The sequence below is a fragment of the Bombus pascuorum genome, chromosome 13 (assembly GCF_905332965.1).
Source record: "Bombus pascuorum chromosome 13, iyBomPasc1.1, whole genome shotgun sequence".
Lineage (NCBI taxonomy): Eukaryota > Metazoa > Arthropoda > Insecta > Hymenoptera > Apidae > Bombus > Bombus pascuorum.
This window is the reverse complement of record NC_083500.1, coordinates 6282878-6304921: the sequence shown is the minus strand read 5'-3', so window position 1 is coordinate 6304921 and position 22044 is coordinate 6282878. Positions and strand designations below refer to the sequence as shown.

Sequence of the window (22044 nt, the reverse complement as noted above, 5' to 3'; positions counted from 1 at the left end):
GGAGCGAAAAACTGAAGTTGCTCTCTTTCTTCTCAAATTTTTGCAAATCCGAACGAGTTCTACGGAGTCCAACGAATTTTTGGTTTCTTCTTAGTATAACTGAAGACTACACGTAAAAAACACCGTAAGTGCCAAGAAACAAGCAAACAGGTGATCGGAATATGTTAAATGGAGTTTAAAATAGCGCAAAAGTCGCAGATATTTGGATCAATATGTTGATGTGGTAGGAGTATGTCCAATTTGTATGGCCTATTCTTAATCGAGTAACTCGATCTTTTCTGTAAGGCCGGATTTGCGTCATTTATACTTTTACAGAATCTGCGTAGCTTGGTGGATCGTGAATTTTTCCATTCTTCATTTCGTGATTCTCTCGTCACATTGATACGATATTCTTGTAGATCTTTGCAGAACATAGATTCACGATTTATTGTACATGCAATGGAACCAGCTTCGCTGTTGAGTCGATTTCTTCATTACTTTCGACAGAAACACAAGATGATGATGGCATTCAGAAATACAAAACTTCTTTCTTCGCACGTTTCAATATCACATTCATTTCAATAATGTTACAGATTATTTTGTTACTGAAGAATTGTATTTCCAAATTTCGTAAAGCTAACACAGCAGTTTTGGGGCCAGAACGTTGTAATTTGCCGCATGTGACATTTTTTATATCTTCTATATTTTTCACATTTTTTATGTGACTTGAAAACATTTAAATCTTTGCACAGTTGCACTGTTAACATACAAACATCTATTAATCTCGTCGTATTTCAAAATTAGTTTTATCATAAAAAAGCCACGTTTCTCTTTTTGGGGAACTTCTTAAATCCACATTAGGTGTTCCATGTTAGACGCAGTTACTCTGAAATAGCATGCCGACATTAATACAATGTTACGGATTCCCGAGAACCGAGATCTATCTCATTACTTTTTACACACACCTCGTAATACGAACTTTCAAATTTTACTCAAATCCCTTATATTTCCTTCCTCGCATCCAAGAACCTCGTGAACGTCACGATACAGAGGTCTTCAAGAAGAAGGCGATCGCTTCGCCCTTCCGTCCGGAATTGTCTCTTCAAAGGAGCCGACGGCTCGAAAGTCGTACGTGCCGAGGTTATTTCGTTGGACGAAGACCGACTCGAGAAAAAAAAGGACAAAAAGATAGGGAGAAAAGAAAAGGAGAGCATAAAAAGAACTGTACAAAGAGAATGACCCGGCCCGTTCGCGATCATATCGGTCACACCGATCTACCTGGGTGACAACCACCGCGGGGAATTCCTCGACGAGCAACTTTCTTGTCCGTCAATTCTTTTGCTCTTCGAACCGTCAGCAAAGAATCTCTGATGAGTCGTGTTATTATTTTCTATCATATTGCCAATTTAATTTACAGCGTCACTTTGATCAACTTCATCGAGGATTGATATTAGCTCTTCACGGTTCGATGTCCAGTGTAATTTCTATTCTGGTAAGCTCAATGTCCAGTCTAACTGCTATTCTGGTAAGTCCAATGTCCACTCTGCCTGGACAATGATTTTATTTTAGTAGGTTCGGTTGCTGGACAAAGATCTTTTTGCACATAAGTCCAATGTTCCTAAACGTTGTTTAAACTACGTCGTGTTTGATCTGATTTTAAATGAGAAAAAGTTCACAGATACGTTAGCAATGTTTGATTAGAAAAGTCTCATATAAAATAAGTTAGTAGAAGTTCAATTGAAAAAGGGGAAAATTTGAAACATGTTTCGTCATTGTCTCACGGGTAATATTAAAACTTTCGATTCCCTCTTTTGATGTCGCAGAGCCACGGAGATCAAATGCCATACAAATGCAACTGGTGTGCCAGATTATTCAAACATAAACGCAGTAGAGATCGACACGTGAAACTTCATACAGGAGACCGAAGATATCGATGCACGCACTGCGACGCTGCTTTCTCCAGAAGGTAAGTGCGCATAGAAGTCTCTGCAGTATTTAATTTCGACGGTAAGTAGACTACGGATCTTTATGCTTTTATGGAAAATTCGAAGGTGTAAAAATGCACAAAACGCGTATGATATGCGGTAATATACAAGATACCCAAAGTATACTGTACGTTATAATATTTAACGATCAAAATAAGTTCTTGATTAGATTCCATTCCTTTGGCTATAGGGCCGAAAATATGAATTTGCATAAACATCCGCTGTCTAACAACGATCATCTCTCAAGGATAATTTACGATCTCCGAGCAATTGATTCGTCCTTAAAAGGCTTTATCATTCTTCATTCTAATTATTCGCGAACTGATTCATGTTTCAATTTGCTAGATTCAGAAGCAGTTTATCGTTTAGACTTGCGTATATTTTTAGATCTTGTTACGGTATTTATTTTTGTTAATATCAGAAGAAACCTTTTAGCTTGATGTATTAAATATATACGTTAGTCTAACTAACTAAAGAACAACCTGTTCAAAATTGTCAAAAACTGATTGCTTATTTTTATTCAGTAATACGAAATAGTCTGTTGCAAGAATAAGTGGCATAATTACGGCTGGCTTTTTTTTCTTTGTCAAGATGCTATAAACTGTCAAATTAACGAATGACCCTAACAATCGATGGGCAATGTAACACAAACAAATATAAAGAACAGAAAACTGAAAAGTTCTTTCCATTGAAACAGTGGCACCCTTGAGTTTCAAGAATTATGATAAACCATTGATAAACATTGTGTGAAAGCAAGAAGAGATAAAGTATAGCCAATAGAAATGAAGCTTTGTGTTTTTCGAAACTAAAAGTCTTCGCACATTAAAAATAAGTTTATTCCTTTTAAGCATAAGCATTTTATTACGCCCCTGAAAGAAGAGACTCCTATTTTCTCAACAAACTACTGACCATAAACTATAAACTATTAATAACTCTATCTTTCTATTTTTCTGGGAGTACCCTTCTTCTTTATAATAAGCTATACCATTTATTCGTTTTACAGTCTTTTCATACCTCTTTTGTATTTCTGTCGCACTTCTTTCGTACCTTATTTTCTGTACCTTACTTTTTATGCTTCATTCGATATACTGTCAATCTTCAAACTAAATCTACTCGATCTCAGATTATGGAGAGTTAGTAGGCTTTTACACATGATTCAAATTCGTAAGAAAGTTTCAAGAATATGTGACTCCTAATTCCAAGGGTTGATAAAATTCCTAAAGATAAATGGATGTACGCAACGCTAAACAACGATACGTATCCTCGTTAATCTAATCCAAAAGAGACAGAAAACCGGAAAGGCAAGTGGAAACGAAAGTCGTGCGAAGGCCGATATTCCGGGGGACCGATCCATCGTTTGACAAATGAATAATGATCAAGCGACGACCGCGGCCCCGGCTGGCATTAGTCAAGCTTACTCTCTTACGTGACTCTTTCTGTTCCACCCCCTTTTCTCTCCCCTGCCCGCCTCCCTCGTTCGTTTCGTGCCGCCCCAAACGACCTCTTTTCCTCTATCTTTATTTCTCCCTTTTCTCTCGCGTTCACTCGCGAGGTTATTGAAATGCTAAGCTGGTATAACCCGACTGGAGACCCGCAAGGGTGGCGAGCACACGCACCTTTTTGTCCTTTAAGTGTCGTCCACATGCTCTCTCTCTCTCTCTCTCTCTCTCTCTCTCTCTCTCTCTCTCTTTCTCTTTCGAATACATGGTCGTGATCATATACATATACATAGAACGAACGAATGGTGAATACAAGAAGAGAAGGGCCCCCCTGTTTCTCTGTGCGTCTCCACCAGGTGAGTGGACAGGTAGGCGCATAGGTGTTACGGGACAACAGGTAGAACATTAGTCAAGTGCCTGGTTGCTGCTCGTCCACCGACGCGCTTCGTACACTTATGTCGCGGTCACGACTTCTGTCAAGTAGGCTTTTTCCTAGGAGTTAATCCTACTAGGTTTCTCCCCTAGATATTTTCCAGTCAATTATTGTTATTGTTTATTTATTAACATGTAATCAAGTGCCTCGATGCTGTCCATTCACCGATGCACTTTGTGCAATTATGCCGTGGTCATGAATCGGTTAGATAAGCTTCTTCTTCGGAGTTAATCCTGTTACGTTCTTTCTAACTCATTCTTGAGCTAGTTATTATCATTATTATTATTTATTTATTTATTTAGGAATCACAGAATGAGACTTGATTTTTTACAAAATATATCGGATTGAACAGGAAGTTCAAAAGTCAAAGTTGAAAAATGTATTTTTTCTTTTACATGTATTATTTTTAATCTGTGTATCATTGCGTTCAATGATTTCTCGCCATTTTTGCGATAACTTCATTATTTTTTGCTACACATAAGCGAAATGTCACAAGCTACGAAATTAATGCTAACGTAACGATTGTCTAAATATTTGAACCGCTTCAGAGAATTTTCTGTAGATTTAGTTTAAAAGAAGATATAGAGTCGTCAAAGAAGTTTTCTAAATCTGACAATCTGGTGATAACATAGGTATATTCAAAACGAGAAGTATATAGCAGATGTTTGACCTTTCCTTTTCCTATTAGGCGTTTATTGTCGAAATTTAATTACAATGGTACATCTTGAACTTTATTATTGTCATGCTCTAGCAATTAATAATAATAATTTCACTTAAACTTAAATCTGTTTATATTGTTTGTTAACGTTAAAAAATATCTTCAGTTTGGACGAAATACGAAAGAAGAAAGTCTTATTAGTATGTACAATTTCTCATTTCACTCTTATGTAAAAAAGATATATACGGCATTACAGATTCTTTCCATTTGTTAAACCTAGAACAAGATTGAAATACAGTTGCGAATTACAATCAATGCAATTTTGAAGCACAAGATTGGCGATTCAGACATCTTAGAACATTTATTGGATTACTTATTGATTTATTAAATAGAAATATTAATATAATAAGAAAATCAACATCGTGTTTCTATTTCTTCATAGCCAAAAAAACACAATTTTAAGAGGAAATTTAATTTTTTCCAAACTCCAATTTTTTCCATTCGAAAGGAGAAATATTTTACTTATTGTATATTCAGTTTTATTTTAATATTATGACAAACCTAAAAATAGAGTTGTATTCATAATTATTCACGGCACCTGCATATGTCAGATGAAAAATTTGTTATAAATAATATGAGCAACATTGTAAGTCGTAACGCTGAAAAAAGAAGATTACGGTGAAAGTAACGATAAGAAGCCTCCTGATTTTAAAATCAATTCTTATTTTAAAATTAATTTGAAACTATGGTATTACAATGAAAGTACTTACAATTAATTTAAAGTAATTCGATATATTAACAAAATCTGATTTACAAGTACAGAAGTTACAATTTCCAGAAAAAAGAGGGATATTTTGTGTTTTAAATTCGCAGTGTTCGGATACCAATATTTTACAAGGGTTATTATAGCGTTTTTCTTTAATCTGACAAGGGATGAAAATAAAAAGTCGTAACAGAGACTTAGCCTGTCAGCCATTATTACAATCGCATTGCTGGATCTTTACGCCACATCTCTATTCGTTCTCCGACTCGACGGTCGGCTTGGGTGACCCAACAAAAGGGTGAAAACCCCTGTGGTTCTTACATAGATGCCGCAGCCACGAGAGATCTGAATACGCCATCGAGATCGATCGATATACACGCCTGACCAGCTCTTATCGCTAGATCATCTGTCGTAAGAGGAAAATAAAATCAATCTTCTCTCTTCTAATTTGACGAAAATTATGCTGACGTCTAATATTCAAGTACTCTAAATATATTAATATATGTCAATTAATTCGATGTCTTTTTAAAGAAAATACAAATTTTATGTGTGTATCGCGGAATATTAAATTTACCATTAAAATTTTGAATAAAAAATTTCACTGTTCTGGACCATTAATAACGGAATTCTGATCATACGATTATCATCATGATTGGTTTTAGTTTCAATACAATGTTTTTAAATTCTGATCATATCAAATAGTTGACTGCGTATTAGTAAAAATCCTGTTCTTAATTGAATCTATTCCAGTAATACTAGATTTATATTACATTTATAATGCCTTCATATTGAATTATCTTTCCTTATATATTATTTTGCAACGTTTCAATTTTTTTATATAACTTTTCAATTTGAGTCACATAATTCTTCCAACACGAGTAACTAAGTAGAGTTAGATTCTTTTTTCAAATGCGGCGAATATTTCAACATAAGAAGGCACCTCTTCATTGCCACTTTCGTTTACTATTTCCATTTTTATAGAATCGTCATTGTTATCGTCTTTATCATAATAATCTCATCTGAAGTCAATCTCATCCCAATCATTACATCAGATAATGGATTATTTTCAATATCATATTTTTGTTTTTCAATGTCTGCAATTGTGACTTTTCCAACATCGTGTATTCTTGCTAATTCTATTCCACTTACACTACTTTCCAGCTTTCTAATCACGTCGTATTTCATTTCGATAGTTATAAGACTATTAATTTCGTACTAAATTCTTATAGTCAAAATTCACTCGATCGAATAACAGAAAGAATACATTGCATACGAACACTAGTAAAATATATGCATATTTAAAACGTAAAAAGGCATTGATGATTTACCATTATATATTACCGTGAAATATTATATACGAATATTAGGTTATTTGGGCAATAAATGTTCGTACAAAGGAAACTCTACTATATAAGAAAGCAGTAATTAATATATTTGTAATAATACCTGTGTAGTAATAATAATAATAATCTTTCGCTCCAAAGTACCTTACTTTCGGTATTCACGAATAGTTGCACGTTCCACGAAGAGCAACGCGATGAATATGTTCTTCTCAGTTCTCCAGACAGTCAACTCTAAACTAGAATATCAGATCGATTCGTGAAAGAGACTTCTAAAGCTTTTCTAACTCATCTATCTCCATACTAATATTCATACACTCCTTTTTCATAATTCTTCTGAAACATCGGTATATAGCTGCATGAATATGCACATAATTTCTAAATGCACGTCGTTATCGTGGCTTAAGCCATCCTGCATAATAAACATTTCGAAGAAACCCGAAGTCTCGGAACATCTACCTGAAAACGTAAGAAAATAATCATCCTCGTCAATATCGATCTGCGTTCTCGATTTTTTACCGAAATTTCGCCAAAGCAAAGTCACATGAGAGGCGATACACGCGATAATAGGACGACCAGAGCGTAACCAGTCGATAATCCTGGCACACACATGAATTATTCAAACGCAAAGTGCAAGAGCGAATTTGCCGTCTGTCTTCGTTTCTGAACGAACCGAGACACTGACCGGTTGGACCGAATCGGTGACCTCACCTTATAACGGATTTAGTTTTCCACCGACTCGATGAATTATTCATTTGTCCAGCGACACATGCACAGGGGGAAATCGTTGACCTATCCATCCGCGTCTCTTTATTTTTGTCAACGTGTCATAGACGAGAAGCGATATTCTCCGGAAATTCGCGATACGAGGATTTTGATGTCAGCAATGATCGTTCCGTCGTTATTCGTCGTGGTTTATGGCTGGAGAGTAACGTTTTTCATCTTCAGCTTTTCTCAATATTATTAGAAGCTCTCAATGTATATTTCTGGTTTAAACGAAGAAGAAATTGTTAGGGGTAAAACGTAGATTTTCGTAGATTTTTATCATACATTTTTGTGGCATTCGTTCTTTGTTATTTCGCATTAATTTATTCCACATTTTCTTCATTTTCACAGAAAGGTCTTTTTCTTTGAATTTATTCATTATAGATTTTTCGATGTCTTTGTGGTGGTTCGAATAAGGGACAATTTTGCCGTGGATAAGGTATAAATTTTCATAATCTTCGCCTTAAATTCTTAGATTATTAAATTTCTGAAATTCTCCTAATCGATGTCTAGTATAATAGTCATCTTTTTAGAAAAGTATATGTTCAATTTCCAGCGATCATCTGAAGATCCACATGAAGACTCATGACACCCAGAAGCCGTATCAGTGCACAGCATGTTCCAGAGGCTACAACACAGCAGCCGCTCTAACATCCCACATGCAGTCTCACAAAAAACAATCCCAAGGAACTTCCAGGCTTCAAGACATTGATTATGGTAGAAGAAGCGTATCTTCTCATAGTACATCATCTCCACCAGTACCAAGCTCCCCATCGCCATCTTTAAACCTTTTATTGAATCCAAAGGCTGGCTTAAAAAGTTCCCAAGGAAGTACTTCAACGACTCCAATTTTGAGTTCACCATTAAAATTAGCTTGCATGTACTGTACCAGAGATTCCTTTAGTTGCATGCAACAGCTGCAAATGCACGTGCATACTATGCATCAGGCTATCCTTAGTGGAGAAACTGTTGCGGTATCCCCATCAATAAATAGAACCAACGAACAGATGAGTTATCAACGTGAGAAGACTCTGGATAGACCAGAAGGATCATCTAAAGAACAGGAAAGAAAGTATCAGGATGATTCAGAGAGATCTATAGAGAAAGATCACTATGAAAATACATTTACATGCAATCAGTGTACTATGAAGTTCTCTACGTTAGACTCTTTGAGGGATCATCTGATCTCAATTCATAGAACCGATGGTTTTAGTTCTACTCTAATGATGTGCCCTCTCTGCGGCATTCCTTGTGCTTCTGCAGCAGCCTACGCGGAGCACTATGTCCTTCAACATTGTGAGAATCGAAGAGTAGATCCATTGGAGGTTAAAAGTTATATAGATTCCAAGATAAATGGAAGCAACGAAACTAAGAGTTCCAGGAATCAGAAATATAGGGAGGAAACTTCTTCTGGGCCAGCTGATTTGACCAACAAGCATTCCACCAGTACAGTCAGCAATTATACAGCTGGTACGCTATTTTGTGGACAATGTAGAGCTGCATTGAAAGACTTCGAGTCATTCAGAGAACACCTAGCTAGACATCTTCAGGCTGATCATAGAAATGATGTTATTAGACATCCTTGTCCAAAGTGTGAAGCTACTTTTCAAGATAGGGAGAACATGTTGGTACACTTGACGAAGCACTATTTGAATCAGATTAGTAAAGAATATGCTTGCGGTGCTTGCAAGAAACTATATCCCCATCCGGATCTTCTCCAAAGACATTTACTTGACAGCCATGCTCATCATCTCTATAGATGCGCCCTGTGCAGGGACACTTTTGATTCTAGAGTGGCAATACAAGTCCATTTCGCTGTAAAACACAGTCAAGAATGCAGTATTTATAGGTGCAATGCTTGCACAGTGTCTAATAATGAAAATTCGCCAGGAAATGCGCCAGGGGAGGGTAAAAGCTTCTTCAGAAGTGAATCCGAAATGGCAAGCCATGTGAGAAATGTTCATGCACCTCCTACAGTGTCTAACAACAATCCTATCGTTACAAGCCCGGCCTCCACTCCGGGAATAACTGGAAATTCAGGACCAAGATGCGTTTTCTGTGGAACTTACTGCAGTTCTGAGCTGGAACTACAGCTCCACTTGGCTACCCACTCTGCTAATTTATACAGGTGCCCAATTTGTAGAGAGGGATTTGCTGTGGAATTTTTACTAGACAGGCATATTGCTCAAGTGCATCATTCTAGTGATCATCAAGGTGCGATAAGGAATAATTCTCGGGAGAATGGAAGGATTGATAGATTACCCAGATTACAGGAAGAAGTACGTAATGTTTAAGTAAAGAGTAAAGAAAAGAATGCTTTTTGATCTAGATTAGAACATTGAATATTATTATTACCGAATATTAATTCAATATCTTCTAAGAAAACAGCAAGTGTATATCTAATTAATAAAGTCGATTCTTCAGATTCTAATCTAGTTAATCTTCTCATCTTCTCAAACTTTAACTGATTTTTTCCAATTACAGGGCAAATCTCAAAAGAGAGGCCGCTCTCCAGCCTCCAGTAACAACAATTCTCTGAACCAACGCGATAACAATAATAAACGTCCACATTACTCAAATCCATCTGCTCAGCAGTGTGATCTCTGTGAAAGGGGAGAGTTTTCCAACGAGGCGGAACTGCAAGCCCACAAGAAACTTGCTCACACTCCATCCAAGCTTCCAAACAAATCCATATCAAATCTCAGCATGTCTTGCGCATATTGCGGGGAAGTATGTCGTTCTAGAACTGACCTGGAGTCCCACACAAGGATCCAACATGCATCGAACGAACCTGGTGGTCGGCACAAGTGTAACATATGCGACGAAGTCTGTCCATCAGGGGCAACTCTTGCAGAACATAAATTGCAGAAACACTGCAAGATTCAATTAAGTGACACATGCATCGTTTGTCGAGGAAATCTAGCTTCAGAGTCACAGTTTCTGGAACATGTGCAAAGACATAGCCTGGAGAACGTGGATCCTCAGCAAAGATTAGATGGTTCTCTTCCCCATCTCCCTGCAGCTTGCGTAGTTTGTAGACAGACATTGATCAGTGATTTGGAGTGTCGTCTTCACGCCAGACACCACTTGAGAGCTTCTACTGGTTCTCACAGTGTAACATCCAGCCCCAGTCCCAACCAAAAGAACCAGAATCCTAGTTGTTGCCTTTGTTTAAGAGATTATTTAGCTGATGACTTTGTCAATTTGCCTCCAAGTCATATAAGCGGTGGAGGACAGTCTTTAAGGGTCTGCAAGTCATGCTACATTCGTCACTCTCAGGGTTTACCTATCTTGAATTCACCTTATGAGCCTGCTAGATCTAAATGTGACGGTACTTGGACATCCAATAACAAAGATGGGCAATGGGATGGATCAAGGGATACATGGGAGTCAGAAAACAGATTTAAGGAAGACAGAAACGAGGTAAGTGGTAACAAAAGATTGTTAGGGTTGTGGGGTGAAGTTTGAGACTTTTAAAGAGGTGGAAAAACATCGTTTAGTAGAATACGAGAAACCTGGATCTATGCCGAACACGTATACGTGTATAGAGTATCAGGTAACAGAGATAATAATAAATAGACCATAATAATAAAATTTTGCATTAGGAATTTAATAACGGAAACATTTGTTTCTTTTCTCAGATGTCATTGCCAACAGAAGCAAAAATTCAACAGCATGTAAAGAAGGAACAGCTGGAGATGTCGGGAAAGACTTCCATAGAGGCGTTACGATGTCACCTGTGTCTTTTTGAAGCTAGCAGTCCCTTACAATTGCAAAGCCATTTGATAGAGCACACTTTTGCAGGATGTGCCGCTCTCAGCTGTTACATTTGCCAGTCTCTCTTCACTGCTCCTATCGGCCTCCAGGTATGATAAGAAGCATCATTCTTCGTCCGATTACTATCATTATTTTGAAAAATATTAATTTTATTTTGATAAAAACTTTTATTTCATTTCTTCTGAAACTTTACTCTTATTTTTTAATTTCCTACAACTTTAATTTATTAATGTAAAATTATACTTATAGAAAAGCCCAAATAACCTTAATCTTTCATTTTTAGAGCCATATGCTTCAAGAGCATGGCCTGGGTGCTCGTCCCTACGATTGTTCTCAGTGCACGCTCAAGTTCTTCTTCAGAGCAGAATTGGACCATCACATGCTAACATTTCATCGACCTGGAGATGCGTGTTCACCGGATGACAAGGCAGAAAATACTGGAGAAACGAAAGCAAGAGACTCTGAAGAAAGGAACTGCGGCGAAGAAATAACCGTAAAGGAAGAAATAGTTTCAGAAATAGTTGCAGACGAAGAAGAAGAAATCAATGTGGATGAACAAGTGGAAGAGAACGATCAAAAGGCGAACAAGCAAACAGAAATTGAGACGAAATTAAAAACTGAACTTGTGGAGGAATCTGTTCCAGAAAAGATGAAATCGTGATCGTTATTCGGTAATCGAGAAAGTAAAACATTTAAATAATTATCTTGAAATTAGTCCACGACGAAGATAAACAACGACGAGATTACCGACGTACTCTTGGACTAAATCAGATTTTGTATTAATTTTACTTTTAATAGGCAGAGTGATAAGATGTTGATTTATCTTTTTGAATAATTTATTATTTCTTTTATTATACAGTTAAATTTTATTAATTTAGAGTTACTAGTTAGTAGTTAGTACTTAATAAAATTTCATTCCGATGCTGTATGAAAAATTACTGCAAGGAATATTACATATGGGATTATTTTTAATCAACATATTTTTGAAAGAATGTTCTATATTTACATAGTTCATGTAAATTTTTATTGTATCAATAATTGATCTTCAGGATAATTATAGATTATGGAAGATTGTTATTGCTGTAAGATTATTTTATGCGTTAGAATAAGATTGTAAGCCTAATTTTATGGTACAGTATACTTTGCAATCCAATTTATTATTATATAATTAATATATTATTATATAATTAAATAATTTATATAATAGCTTTAAAAAATTTGGAATGTGAATAATATTTTACATTATATTTTGTTATTCTAGACTTTAGATATTCGTGAATTTTACGTTGTCAATATGTAATTTTATTTTGTGTTAAATTTTTACTATAAGTCGCAGCGTTGAATTTCATCGTCTAACAAGTGTTGGAGTTGATATTGCATAATATGATACTCCTTATATGGGAAGTATATATTCTACAATCAACTTGGACAAACTTTGTAACATAAAGGCAATGTTATTTCTTATTAAAGAGCGTCTATTTGCAGATGCAACTTGTAAATACGTTGAATAATATTAGAATGTATTGTTAGTCAGCGTTTTATTGACTTTGGTCGATACCATAAGCGACGATTATTGTTTAAAGTAAGCAGAATGCAATAAATTGTCCACTAGGCTTAGTTAGTCTATAAGATAGTTCTTTACAAAATAAATTATTGTTCTAAATCAACAGTTCTTACCGCTTTTCCTTTCCCATTTTAGTTAACGATACCTAAATTAATTATTAAATGATAAAAGTGTTATACTATTGCTTATATTATTATTATATAATTATTAACTATCCTTTTTCAGATATACGACAGGTAAAACTTAATAACTTTCCTTAAATATAAGAAGAAGATGACCTTATCTTTTATAATGTAAGTAATTTCTAGTTCCTTTAAAATTTGTTAATTAATTCAGCTGCGTCTTCTTCTCTGGATAAGAAAAGGAGAAGATTTATAAGTATTCCCAACTTTATGGAATACTTGTTTGTTAATTATCGGACTTTAACATTTGAATAATAACCATTTAAGAAAATTAGAAAAGCCAGTAATCGCGGAAACATTGTAGAATCGCAATACCCTTGTTACTGGTATATTATAAAAAGATCTCAATAAACGTTCAATAAAAGTTAATCAAATGATTAATTAATTAATAGCCCGCCCAGCATTTCTAGAATTACCGATACCAATCCTTTAATGAGGAGTATCGCGCGAGGAACTATAACGCAATCTATTATACCTGTTTAAGATAAAATTAATTGTAAGTTTAAATAATTCATCTGCCCTAGTCCCGCACTGTCTATCTCTCCTATTGTCGTTCATATCATCTGTCCTCGTCGCACATTCATGCCTTTCTTATTCGAGCCTTACTCTGTCCTTGTCGCAAAATAATGGTTTCCTTGTTTACGAACATGTAATATATCGCCATCTACTATCTGTTGCGCCAAGTTGCGGTTTCTACCTCTGCCACCAGATGGCGAAAAACATATGGGTATATACCTGTCCTTGTTGCACACTGGTGCTTTCCTTGTCTACGAGCATATAATGTGTCGCCATCTACTATCCGTTGCGCTAAGTTGCGGTTCCTACCTCTGCCACCAGATGGCGAAAAACATATGGGTATATGTCTGTCCTTGTTGCACACTGATGCTTTCCTTGTCTACGAGCATATAATGTGTCGCCATCTACTATCCGTTGCGCCAAGTTGCGGTTCCTACCTCTGCCACCAGATGGCGAAAAATATACGAATATTCCTGTCCTGGTTGCACACTGATGCTTTCCTTGTCTAGTAATAATCCATGTGATGCCATCTAGCACGAGCGGTAGGAACCGTAACTTGGTGTATCCGACAGTAGATGGCGACATATTATGCGATCGTAGACAAGGAAAGCATCAATGTGCAACAAGGACAGGTCTATATTCGTATGTTTCTTGCCATCTGGTGACAACAAAGGTAGGAATTGCAACTTGGTGCAACAGATAATAGATGGCGACACATTACATGTTCGTAGACAAGGAAAGCATTAGTGTACAACAAGGATAGGTATACATTCGTATGTTTTAACAGACGATACAGACGAACAGAGGACAACTGGAAGAACAAATGACAATGTGCGACAAGGACGGATGATATGAACGACAATAGGAGAGATAAATAGTGTGAGACTAGGGCAGCTGAATTATTCAAACTTACAACTAATTTAAGGCTACTTTTTATCCCTCTTGCGATACGCCTCATTAAAGGATTGGAATTGGTAGTTTCAGAAATGCTGGACAGGCTATTAAATAATTAATCATTTGATTAACTTTCATTGAACTTGTATTAAAGTCTTATAATAATATACATACTATATAAAAGTTAAAATTTAACAATATCTTCGCGATTATTAATCTATCTTACCTAACTAATGTTATAAGCGTGTAATACAATATATTTGTTAACTGACCTTTATAAACTATTTATATAAACTTTAATTTATTCTTTTATATTTAATTTTTACATGATAATATAATACCAACAATATATTTTATAATATATTTATGATATGTATGTATATCTATAACATTTATTTTAAGAGTGTATATGTTACGTCTGGCGACACTCTAGCTAGACCAGGCCACAAACCGCGGGCAAGATTTCTTTTCTTTTTTTATTTCGCAGACTATTTACAATCAATTCTCATAGAGAATTATAAGTAAATTATTTTGGCGTGGTACTGTAACTTGGATTATAAGAGTTTATAGTATGTTTGATTCTAGTTGAATCTAACGCTTCAATCTAAAGGGTATAGTCTTTTTAGTCTGCGGATTGTGTGAAATAATTGGGTAACTAATGGGTTTTGGTGGCTGTTAACTTTTATATTATATCTGTTTTTGAACTTGGATATTTCTTCTTTAACTGTGGGAATCTTAATGTCGTGATGTATTGTTTCGTTGGTAACATACCAATGTGCATCTATTAAGAATCTTAGAGTTTTTGATTGGAATCGTTGGAGAATTTCTATGTTGGAATTACTCGTTGTTCCCCATAGTTGGATCCCATAGGTCCAAACAGGTTTTAATATGGCTTTATATAACATTATTTTACTCTGCATGTTTAGATTGGAGCGTCTGCCAATGAGCCAGTAGAATTTTTTTTAGTTTTGTTTTCAGTACTTCGATTTATTTACGAAGTGCCGTTTCCATGTTATTCTTCTGTCTAGAATCATGCCCACATATCTGACTGTATCTTTGTTTGGAATTGGAATATTATTTATGGTCACCTGTGGGCAGGGTTATTTTCGCAGCGTAAAAGTTGCATAACTGGATTTATTTTCATTTATTTTGAAGCGCCATTTGTGAAACCATTCTTCCACAGAGTCGAGGCCTCGCTGGAGAATTGAGGAGACAATTATTATCGGGTCTGAGTGGAATGCTAATAAAGCTGTATCGTCAGCAAATGTCGTTGTGTTTATCTCTGTTAAGGTTAGTAAATCGATAGTGTAGATGGTAAACAGCAGAGGTCCGAGGACAGTGCATTGAGGTATGCCAACTGTCACGTCCCGCACCCCGCACAATCCGTAGCACGAAAGTAAAATTGATTTTTTTCAAATCAAGGTAATTTAAAATGTTTATTTGTGACCATGTTTACAGTATTTAAAGTGAAAGGCAGTTAAAGCCGTTAAAAGCTATATCTTGCAAAAAACTCATCTAACTACGTTTTTATATTTACCTAATTATATTTTTATAACAATATTAAAACAATTTAAATTGTAAACAAAGTCGGCAGTTGAACAAACGTTGGGAATCTTCCAAAACATTTTCAAAAGAAAGACTCCGACGTTTTTTCATCTCCGACAGATATAAATAAATGTAGCGACTCATAGAAGTCAATATATTAATTACCGTTCGTCTATCGAATCTTATTGATTAAATACCGTTCGTCAACCGAATAGTTATCATTTTGTCTATCGAAGAGTTAGTTATCATTTGTCAACCGAAGAATCATTTCGTCAACCGGAGAATTTTATATCCGTCAGTTTGTCAGTCAATTGTCAATATCGAAATCGAGTAAGATTTGAATAAATCATTACATATTGTTAATTTACTTTCGAACAACTTTAATCCTCTCCCGTGCCAGTGTTCCCGCACATAGCAGGTTAGCCGAAAGTGGAGCTTATTGCCAGTTGCATTAAACGTCAGTTAACGCTACCGAACGCGGCAACTAAATAGAACGTAACATCAGCTTCTATTAGGAATGTTGCGATTATAACCTCTAAGTATTTTACTATGAATTGTCTATTGGTTATGTAGGAGTTTAGGATGGAGTAGTAGGTGTATGGTAGGATTTTCTTTAGTTTGAACAAAAGTCCTTCATGCCATACTTTATCGAATGCCTATTGAATGTCTAGAAATACCACAGTGCAATATTTTTTCTTTTCTAAGTCTTGGATAATTTTATGTGTTAGACGTGAATTTGCTCTATCGTAGAATGTTGCTTCCGAAAGCCGAATTGATGATTCGGCATTGTTTTCAACTCCTCTAAGAATGGAAGGAGTTGTTTCGTTAGCATCTTCTCAAATAGTTTGGACAAAGTGGGTAGAAGACTAATTGGGCGATAAGAGCTAGTTTCGTGTATTGGTTATCCAGGTTTAGGGATAAGGATAATTAATGATATTTTCCAGGACTAGGATAATATTCATGGTGAAGAATTGCATTAAAAATAGAGGTAATGAGAGCATTTCCTTTTTTGGGAAACTCCTTGATAGCTTTGTTAGTTATCTGATCATGACCCGATGTCTTCCTGGGGTTTAGGCGACATATTAATTCAATAACTTCCAGAAATGAGAAAGCTTCAATAGGAGAAGACATCTGGAAGTTATTTCGGCAGCAATAGTGGAGGAATACGGTTTAAAGACATTAGTTAGGTGACTTGCAAACAAGTTGACTTTTTGTATAGGGCTACGCGCCCATCCATCTTGCGATTCAACGAATTAGAGGGATTATTTGCGGAGGACGAGTGAGTTTCGTGGATGCCTTCCATAGTGAGTAGTTGAGGTCAGCTGTGGGAAACAGATTAGCAAGATATTTTTGAAAACAGTCATTTTTGTAATTTTTAAGAATATTGATTAATTTTCTTGTTACGTTATTTAGCTTACACTTGTCTTCAAGTGTTCTATGACTTTGCCATACTCTTCTAAGTCTGCGTTTTTCTGCGATTTTTATTATTATGTAATGGGTGTATTCATGTTTATTGACAAAACCCTTAATAGGAGTGGACAAACGAATTGCGTTTATTATATTGGCAAGATGGCAACCAGATGTCTACACATCCTTACTGCGTACCCTCAATAGCCTTATGAATCTACCATAAATCTCAGGAATTTTCTAGCTACGGTCCTTCAGACCGAACAAAGATCTTTTTACTAAATCATTTTCTAAAATTTATTGTTTATTACCGGAAGACACGGGAAAGTTAGTTTTTCTCGCGTATGATGCTTCCCACTAGCAACTTTCTATCGAGGGCGGCTAAGACCCTTTCAATCTTCAATCGAAGTATTTTCAATATTGGTGTCATTATTTTGGACGTATTCCTTTTTATTACGTTTATTTTCGACTTGTGTCCTGATTAATAATTGATGTAGTAAGTAGTAGGAACGACATGTAAGTTGATACAATTTTCTTCCGACGTTGAAACTTTAATCATAGGTAGCATACGTTGAATGGTAATAGATTGTTTAGGAGAGTTAGTATGAAAAAGGTAGTCTATATTTGCACATATCTCTCATATCGCACATATCTTTCATTTTGGAATATCCAAAAAATAAGGTTTTGTTTCATCGACGTACGAAATTGACCAAATATAAAAAAGGTACTCACAATAACATAAAAGAGTCTCACGCGTTCAATCCTAAATTATGAATGCTAAAAATAGGATACTGGAAAAACTTGCACCCAAGTCAATGAATCTCTCTGAATGAACCGATGAATCCCTCCAAAATTTCCTTTACGAACCTAAAAGAAAAGGCGAATCAAATAGCAACTTGAAACATGTATGACATCATCATCAAGCAAGGTATAACCAAAGGAATCTCAATTACCTTCATATTTTCAGAACTAAAAGTCCAAACGATGGTATATTGGGGAAAAATCTAAAATAAGAAATTACAAAGACAATCAACAATACTGGTCAAGCCATTACAACCTGGCCTTCTAATTAGACCGAGCAGGTAAAATAAGCGACCCTGTGTCAATGTGGTTATGAGAGGCAGGACATAAATCATCTATTGTTGCAATACCAGTATTCCACAAACTGGAACAAAGCTTGATTATAAAACTCCAGAAATTGAATTACTATCTGCCATTATCATGTAATGTAATGCGACATAATCCCACAATAGCAATTTGCATAGTCACACACTTGTTCCTGGAAAGCTTCAACCTATTGATCTAGATCCATAACAAGATATGAATATTATGGCCAAGTCTATGTGTGTAAACTTTATGTAATGTAAATAACGATGGAGATTACATTGGTTAAATAAAAAAAAATCTACATTCAATCGAAGAATAATGTTAGATAGGAGTGAACATTTACTCTTTTAATTAACTACAGGATAATTGCATGAAGATGCTATACGTTTACGGATATACATCCGACTATTTTCGATAGGAATTGTTTTTAATATGAGCGAAATTATAGATAGCCTTCCTCATCTCTTTGAAGTTTACGTTTGTTGTATCTGTTGTAATAAGGTAAAATACGATGCAGCTGTGTTGAATACCTGAAATAAAACTTTTTAAATCTTCATTGCTTTACTTCCTAATCTCGTAAGAATTGATTTTTTTCGACGTAAAGATATTAGATTTTTAAATTCAACACGGTTTAATACTTCGTTCAAATTACTCACGGCTGTTAATGTATGGATAGACAACGTTTGGAAAGTTAATGCTGAAATACTGGAATATTGTTGCGCCCTAACAATCATAAGGCAAAGGTATCGCTGATAAATTGGCGGTAAATCGTACCACGGTACATTGAAATAGACTGCATGACCTATTTCTTGGCTTTCTTGAACGAGGATTTCACCAGGCCAACACCATAATAAGAGGTGTACCGCCATGGAAATGAAATAGGATATAAATTTCACTAGATCGGCTTCTGCTTTCCCGGTATCGAGAATTGCATACCCACTTAAACAAACTTCTATTCCGCTAGTAAGGATTTGCAGGAAAACGATGGGTGTTAATAAATTATTCACCTCGTTCACCACACTGTATAGAAGTAGTAGTATCGTCAAATATACGAATTGAAGAGAAATCGATACGATTTAATAGTGATAGAAAATATTAATAACAAAAAATTTATTAATAAAATCAGAAATAAGACAGGATTGGAAGTAGAAAAATATTTACTGTATTATTCGCTGATGATGGCGAATGCATCTCGTTAGATCTAACTTTATCTTTTGCGTGTAATTTGGATTGCAACTTATTTCAGTTCCTATATTACTGATCCAGATATTGATTAATTTAAATTGAGCAGACACATGTAACATCGTGGTCATAAATGAGCAATCCAAACCAGCGATTGAAGTGATAGATAACACGGCTGATAAAAATTGACAAATAAAAGCGATTTCGAACTTGGGAGATGCTGAAATGTCTGTGCCGTACCTAGTAACGAGACTAAGCATAGTAAATGAGGAATAATAAATTTTAGGTCTAAATAAAATAAGATAAACATCGATAACAAGTATTTTATGATCTAAACATTTCAGTAAATATATTTTTATTAGTTTCGCTTTGTGATCAACGACGAAGAAAATCAAAGTAGAAAATATTATATTTACCAGACGATAAAAGGTAAATGTCGATTGTTACTTGTATTACTGGCTTTGTAGTCAAATCTAAAATAATCAACAGCTGCAGCGCTGGAAAAAGTGATCACATTGCACACGCAGGATGAATAAAAAACTATCGTACAAATACGTGCCCAATAAGCGAACTGTATGTAAGATTGTATTTCTTTCGAATCGTTGGCAGTATCCCACAAACTTTTCATTTCGTGGTAAAGCATATATGATCTTTCTCTTCTTGCTATTAGATAAAACATTTTGAACAACGTTTGTCCGAGCGTGATTACAATGCTTCCTGCCCCTAATTCAAGAAGGGATTTAATTTATTATTCTCCCAGAAAATAGAAGGTCGCTCAAAAAATGTCAGATATAAGTCGATTCTACTGAGACTTACCTGCTAGAATCTCTATGTCCCCCCATTTCACTACTATCAACATAATTTCGGGCACAAAAACACTAATGAGTGATATTAGTGTGAATGTTAAACGGACATATGAAAATATTTTGCTACACGTCGAACTTTTCTGTTCGATGGGCCACATTCCAATTATACTACAAAGGATTTTGTTCGGTTGTATGTAATAATCGAATGTATTTGATAGCTCTTTCATCTTCTCTGCACATATGAAATTGGATATGTCTACGACTAAAACCCTTTCTCGTATATGTCTTAATAAAGTTCCCCAATAGGGAATTCTTTATGCCAATATTATAGGTTAAATACTAAAACATAAGGTTTTATTCGCTTTCCCTCTTCAGCCGAAGTTTTCAACATTAATGTTATCAGGATAAGAACTGTTATATCAGAAACAGAGCTTTGTAATTCCGAAGAGAAAATAAAGCATTCCTTCTATTGATGTCATTTCATATATATTCCTTTTCATTTCGTCTATTTTCGATTTATGATCTGATTAATAATTGATGTAGTAAGTAGTAGGAACGACATGTAAGTTGATACAATTTTCTTCCGACGTTGAAACTTTAATCATAGGTAGCATACGTTGAATGGTAATAGATTGTTTAGGAGAGTTAGTATGAAAAAGGTAGTCTGTATTTGCACGTCTCTCTGATATCGTCCAAAAAATGAGACTTTATTTTATCGACGTACGAAAGATAAAATAGTTAATACATAAAAATAACATATTTGAATAAACTTAGTTCATTTATGAATACTAGTTTTTTTAAACACGATGAAAATATATAATGAAATAATAGAATGAATAATTACAAAGAATGAATGAATCTTAAAGTAACTATACAATAGCTTATAACTAATTTACGTTTTATACATAATATATATTATAGTTTTATGAGGTTTATTCACCTTACAACAATCTTTTCTTCCTAGGCAAAGTAAAGCTCTTGTAAAATTGAAAAAAGAAACTCAATGCACTATCGCATTTTTATCGATCGTTGAATTTCTCTTTGCCGGAAATAACATGCAAATAGTATGAATTCGATAGATACACAAATTTTTTACCGATTATATTTAAGAAAATCTAAGAGAGAATGATAAGATTTTGCAATCGCGAAAGGAAGCAAAGCGTTACGCGAACTTACAAATAATGAAGTCATATTTTTCATATTTGCAGTAAACATTTCACCCAAAAATGTGATTAGAATGAAGAGAAAAGGATGATTGGAGTGTCATTGTAACCCATAAAACACGGAGTTTAAAAGTTAATAGCGCGACTATCGGTAAGCACGTCAAGCTATTTTCTACCCAATTTGTCATCTAGAAACATACATATGAAACCACCTACAACCGTAGAGAATACAAGAATCGTCACCGTTAAGCTTGGTTTTACTGGAATCCTGCTTTTTATTAAAATTATTTCCGTACGAGTGCTCAATGCGCTGTGTTCATTCACGTAGGGGGACACATAGATACCAATTATGATGAAAGATTTCTTTAAATTACCTGAAATAAAATAGAGAAAGATTCGAGAATCATATCAAGACAGATAAGGACCCATTATACTGACCAAGAATGTGCAAACAGAAACTTCAAAATTGTATGTATACGTAGTTGAAAGTATAAACTTTCAAGTATGTACGCATAGAATGCAGACTGATTATGCGAAAA

The 22044-nt window shown here is 35.2% G+C and overlaps 2 protein-coding genes and 1 long non-coding RNA gene across 5 annotated transcripts in view; 2 read left to right on the top strand and 1 right to left on the bottom strand.

The window, feature by feature from the left end:
- The window catches only part of LOC132913764 (zinc finger protein 423 homolog), a 132086-nt gene extending 118849 nt beyond the window's left edge, over positions 1–13237 (top strand). For both annotated transcript variants that reach the window (XM_060972296.1, XM_060972297.1), the window contains 6 exons: positions 1397–1471; positions 1803–1945; positions 7919–9641; positions 9847–10785; positions 11004–11228; positions 11423–13237. In XM_060972296.1, the coding sequence (XP_060828279.1) occupies positions 1397–1471; positions 1803–1945; positions 7919–9641; positions 9847–10785; positions 11004–11228; positions 11423–11800 (3483 nt within the window). In that variant the 3' untranslated portion in view covers positions 11801–13237. The remainder of the gene's footprint in view (positions 1–1396; positions 1472–1802; positions 1946–7918; positions 9642–9846; positions 10786–11003; positions 11229–11422) is intronic.
- A 2861-nt stretch (positions 13238–16098) lies between these two features.
- LOC132913386 (uncharacterized) lies at positions 16099–16342 on the top strand. Its single transcript, XR_009659371.1, has 2 exons — positions 16099–16170; positions 16241–16342. It is a non-coding gene; the product is annotated as an uncharacterized LOC132913386 (long non-coding RNA).
- Positions 16343–18170: 1828 nt separating this feature from the next.
- LOC132913381 (odorant receptor 4-like) lies at positions 18171–21840 on the bottom strand. 2 transcript variants are annotated; one of them, XM_060971688.1, is made up of 5 exons: positions 20353–21840; positions 19953–20259; positions 19516–19776; positions 19011–19374; positions 18171–18884 (listed from the first exon to the last, which is right to left on the bottom strand). In XM_060971688.1, exons 1-5 carry the CDS (start codon positions 20567–20569, stop codon positions 18828–18830), a joined length of 1206 nt encoding a protein of 401 aa, XP_060827671.1. In that variant the 5' UTR covers positions 20570–21840; the 3' UTR covers positions 18171–18827. The 2 variants fall into 2 exon arrangements, with proteins under 2 accessions (XP_060827671.1, XP_060827670.1); XM_060971687.1 differs by having other exon boundaries at positions 18171–19374.
- Between the last annotated feature and the right edge of the window lie 204 nt (positions 21841–22044).

Bases quoted from the DNA above. Each gene is read 5' to 3' on its own strand.
- LOC132913381 (XM_060971687.1), bottom strand. From the start codon at position 20,569: ATGAAAGAGCTATCAAATACATTCGATTATTACATACAACCGAACAAA. The intron at 20,260-20,352 runs GTAAGTCTCAGT...TTCTTGAATTAG, and splicing joins GGACATAGAGATTCTAGCAG to GGGCAGGAAGCATTGTAATC. The intron at 19,777-19,952 runs GTAAATATAATA...TCTCGTTACTAG, and splicing joins CATTTACCTTTTATCGTCTG to GTACGGCACAGACATTTCAG.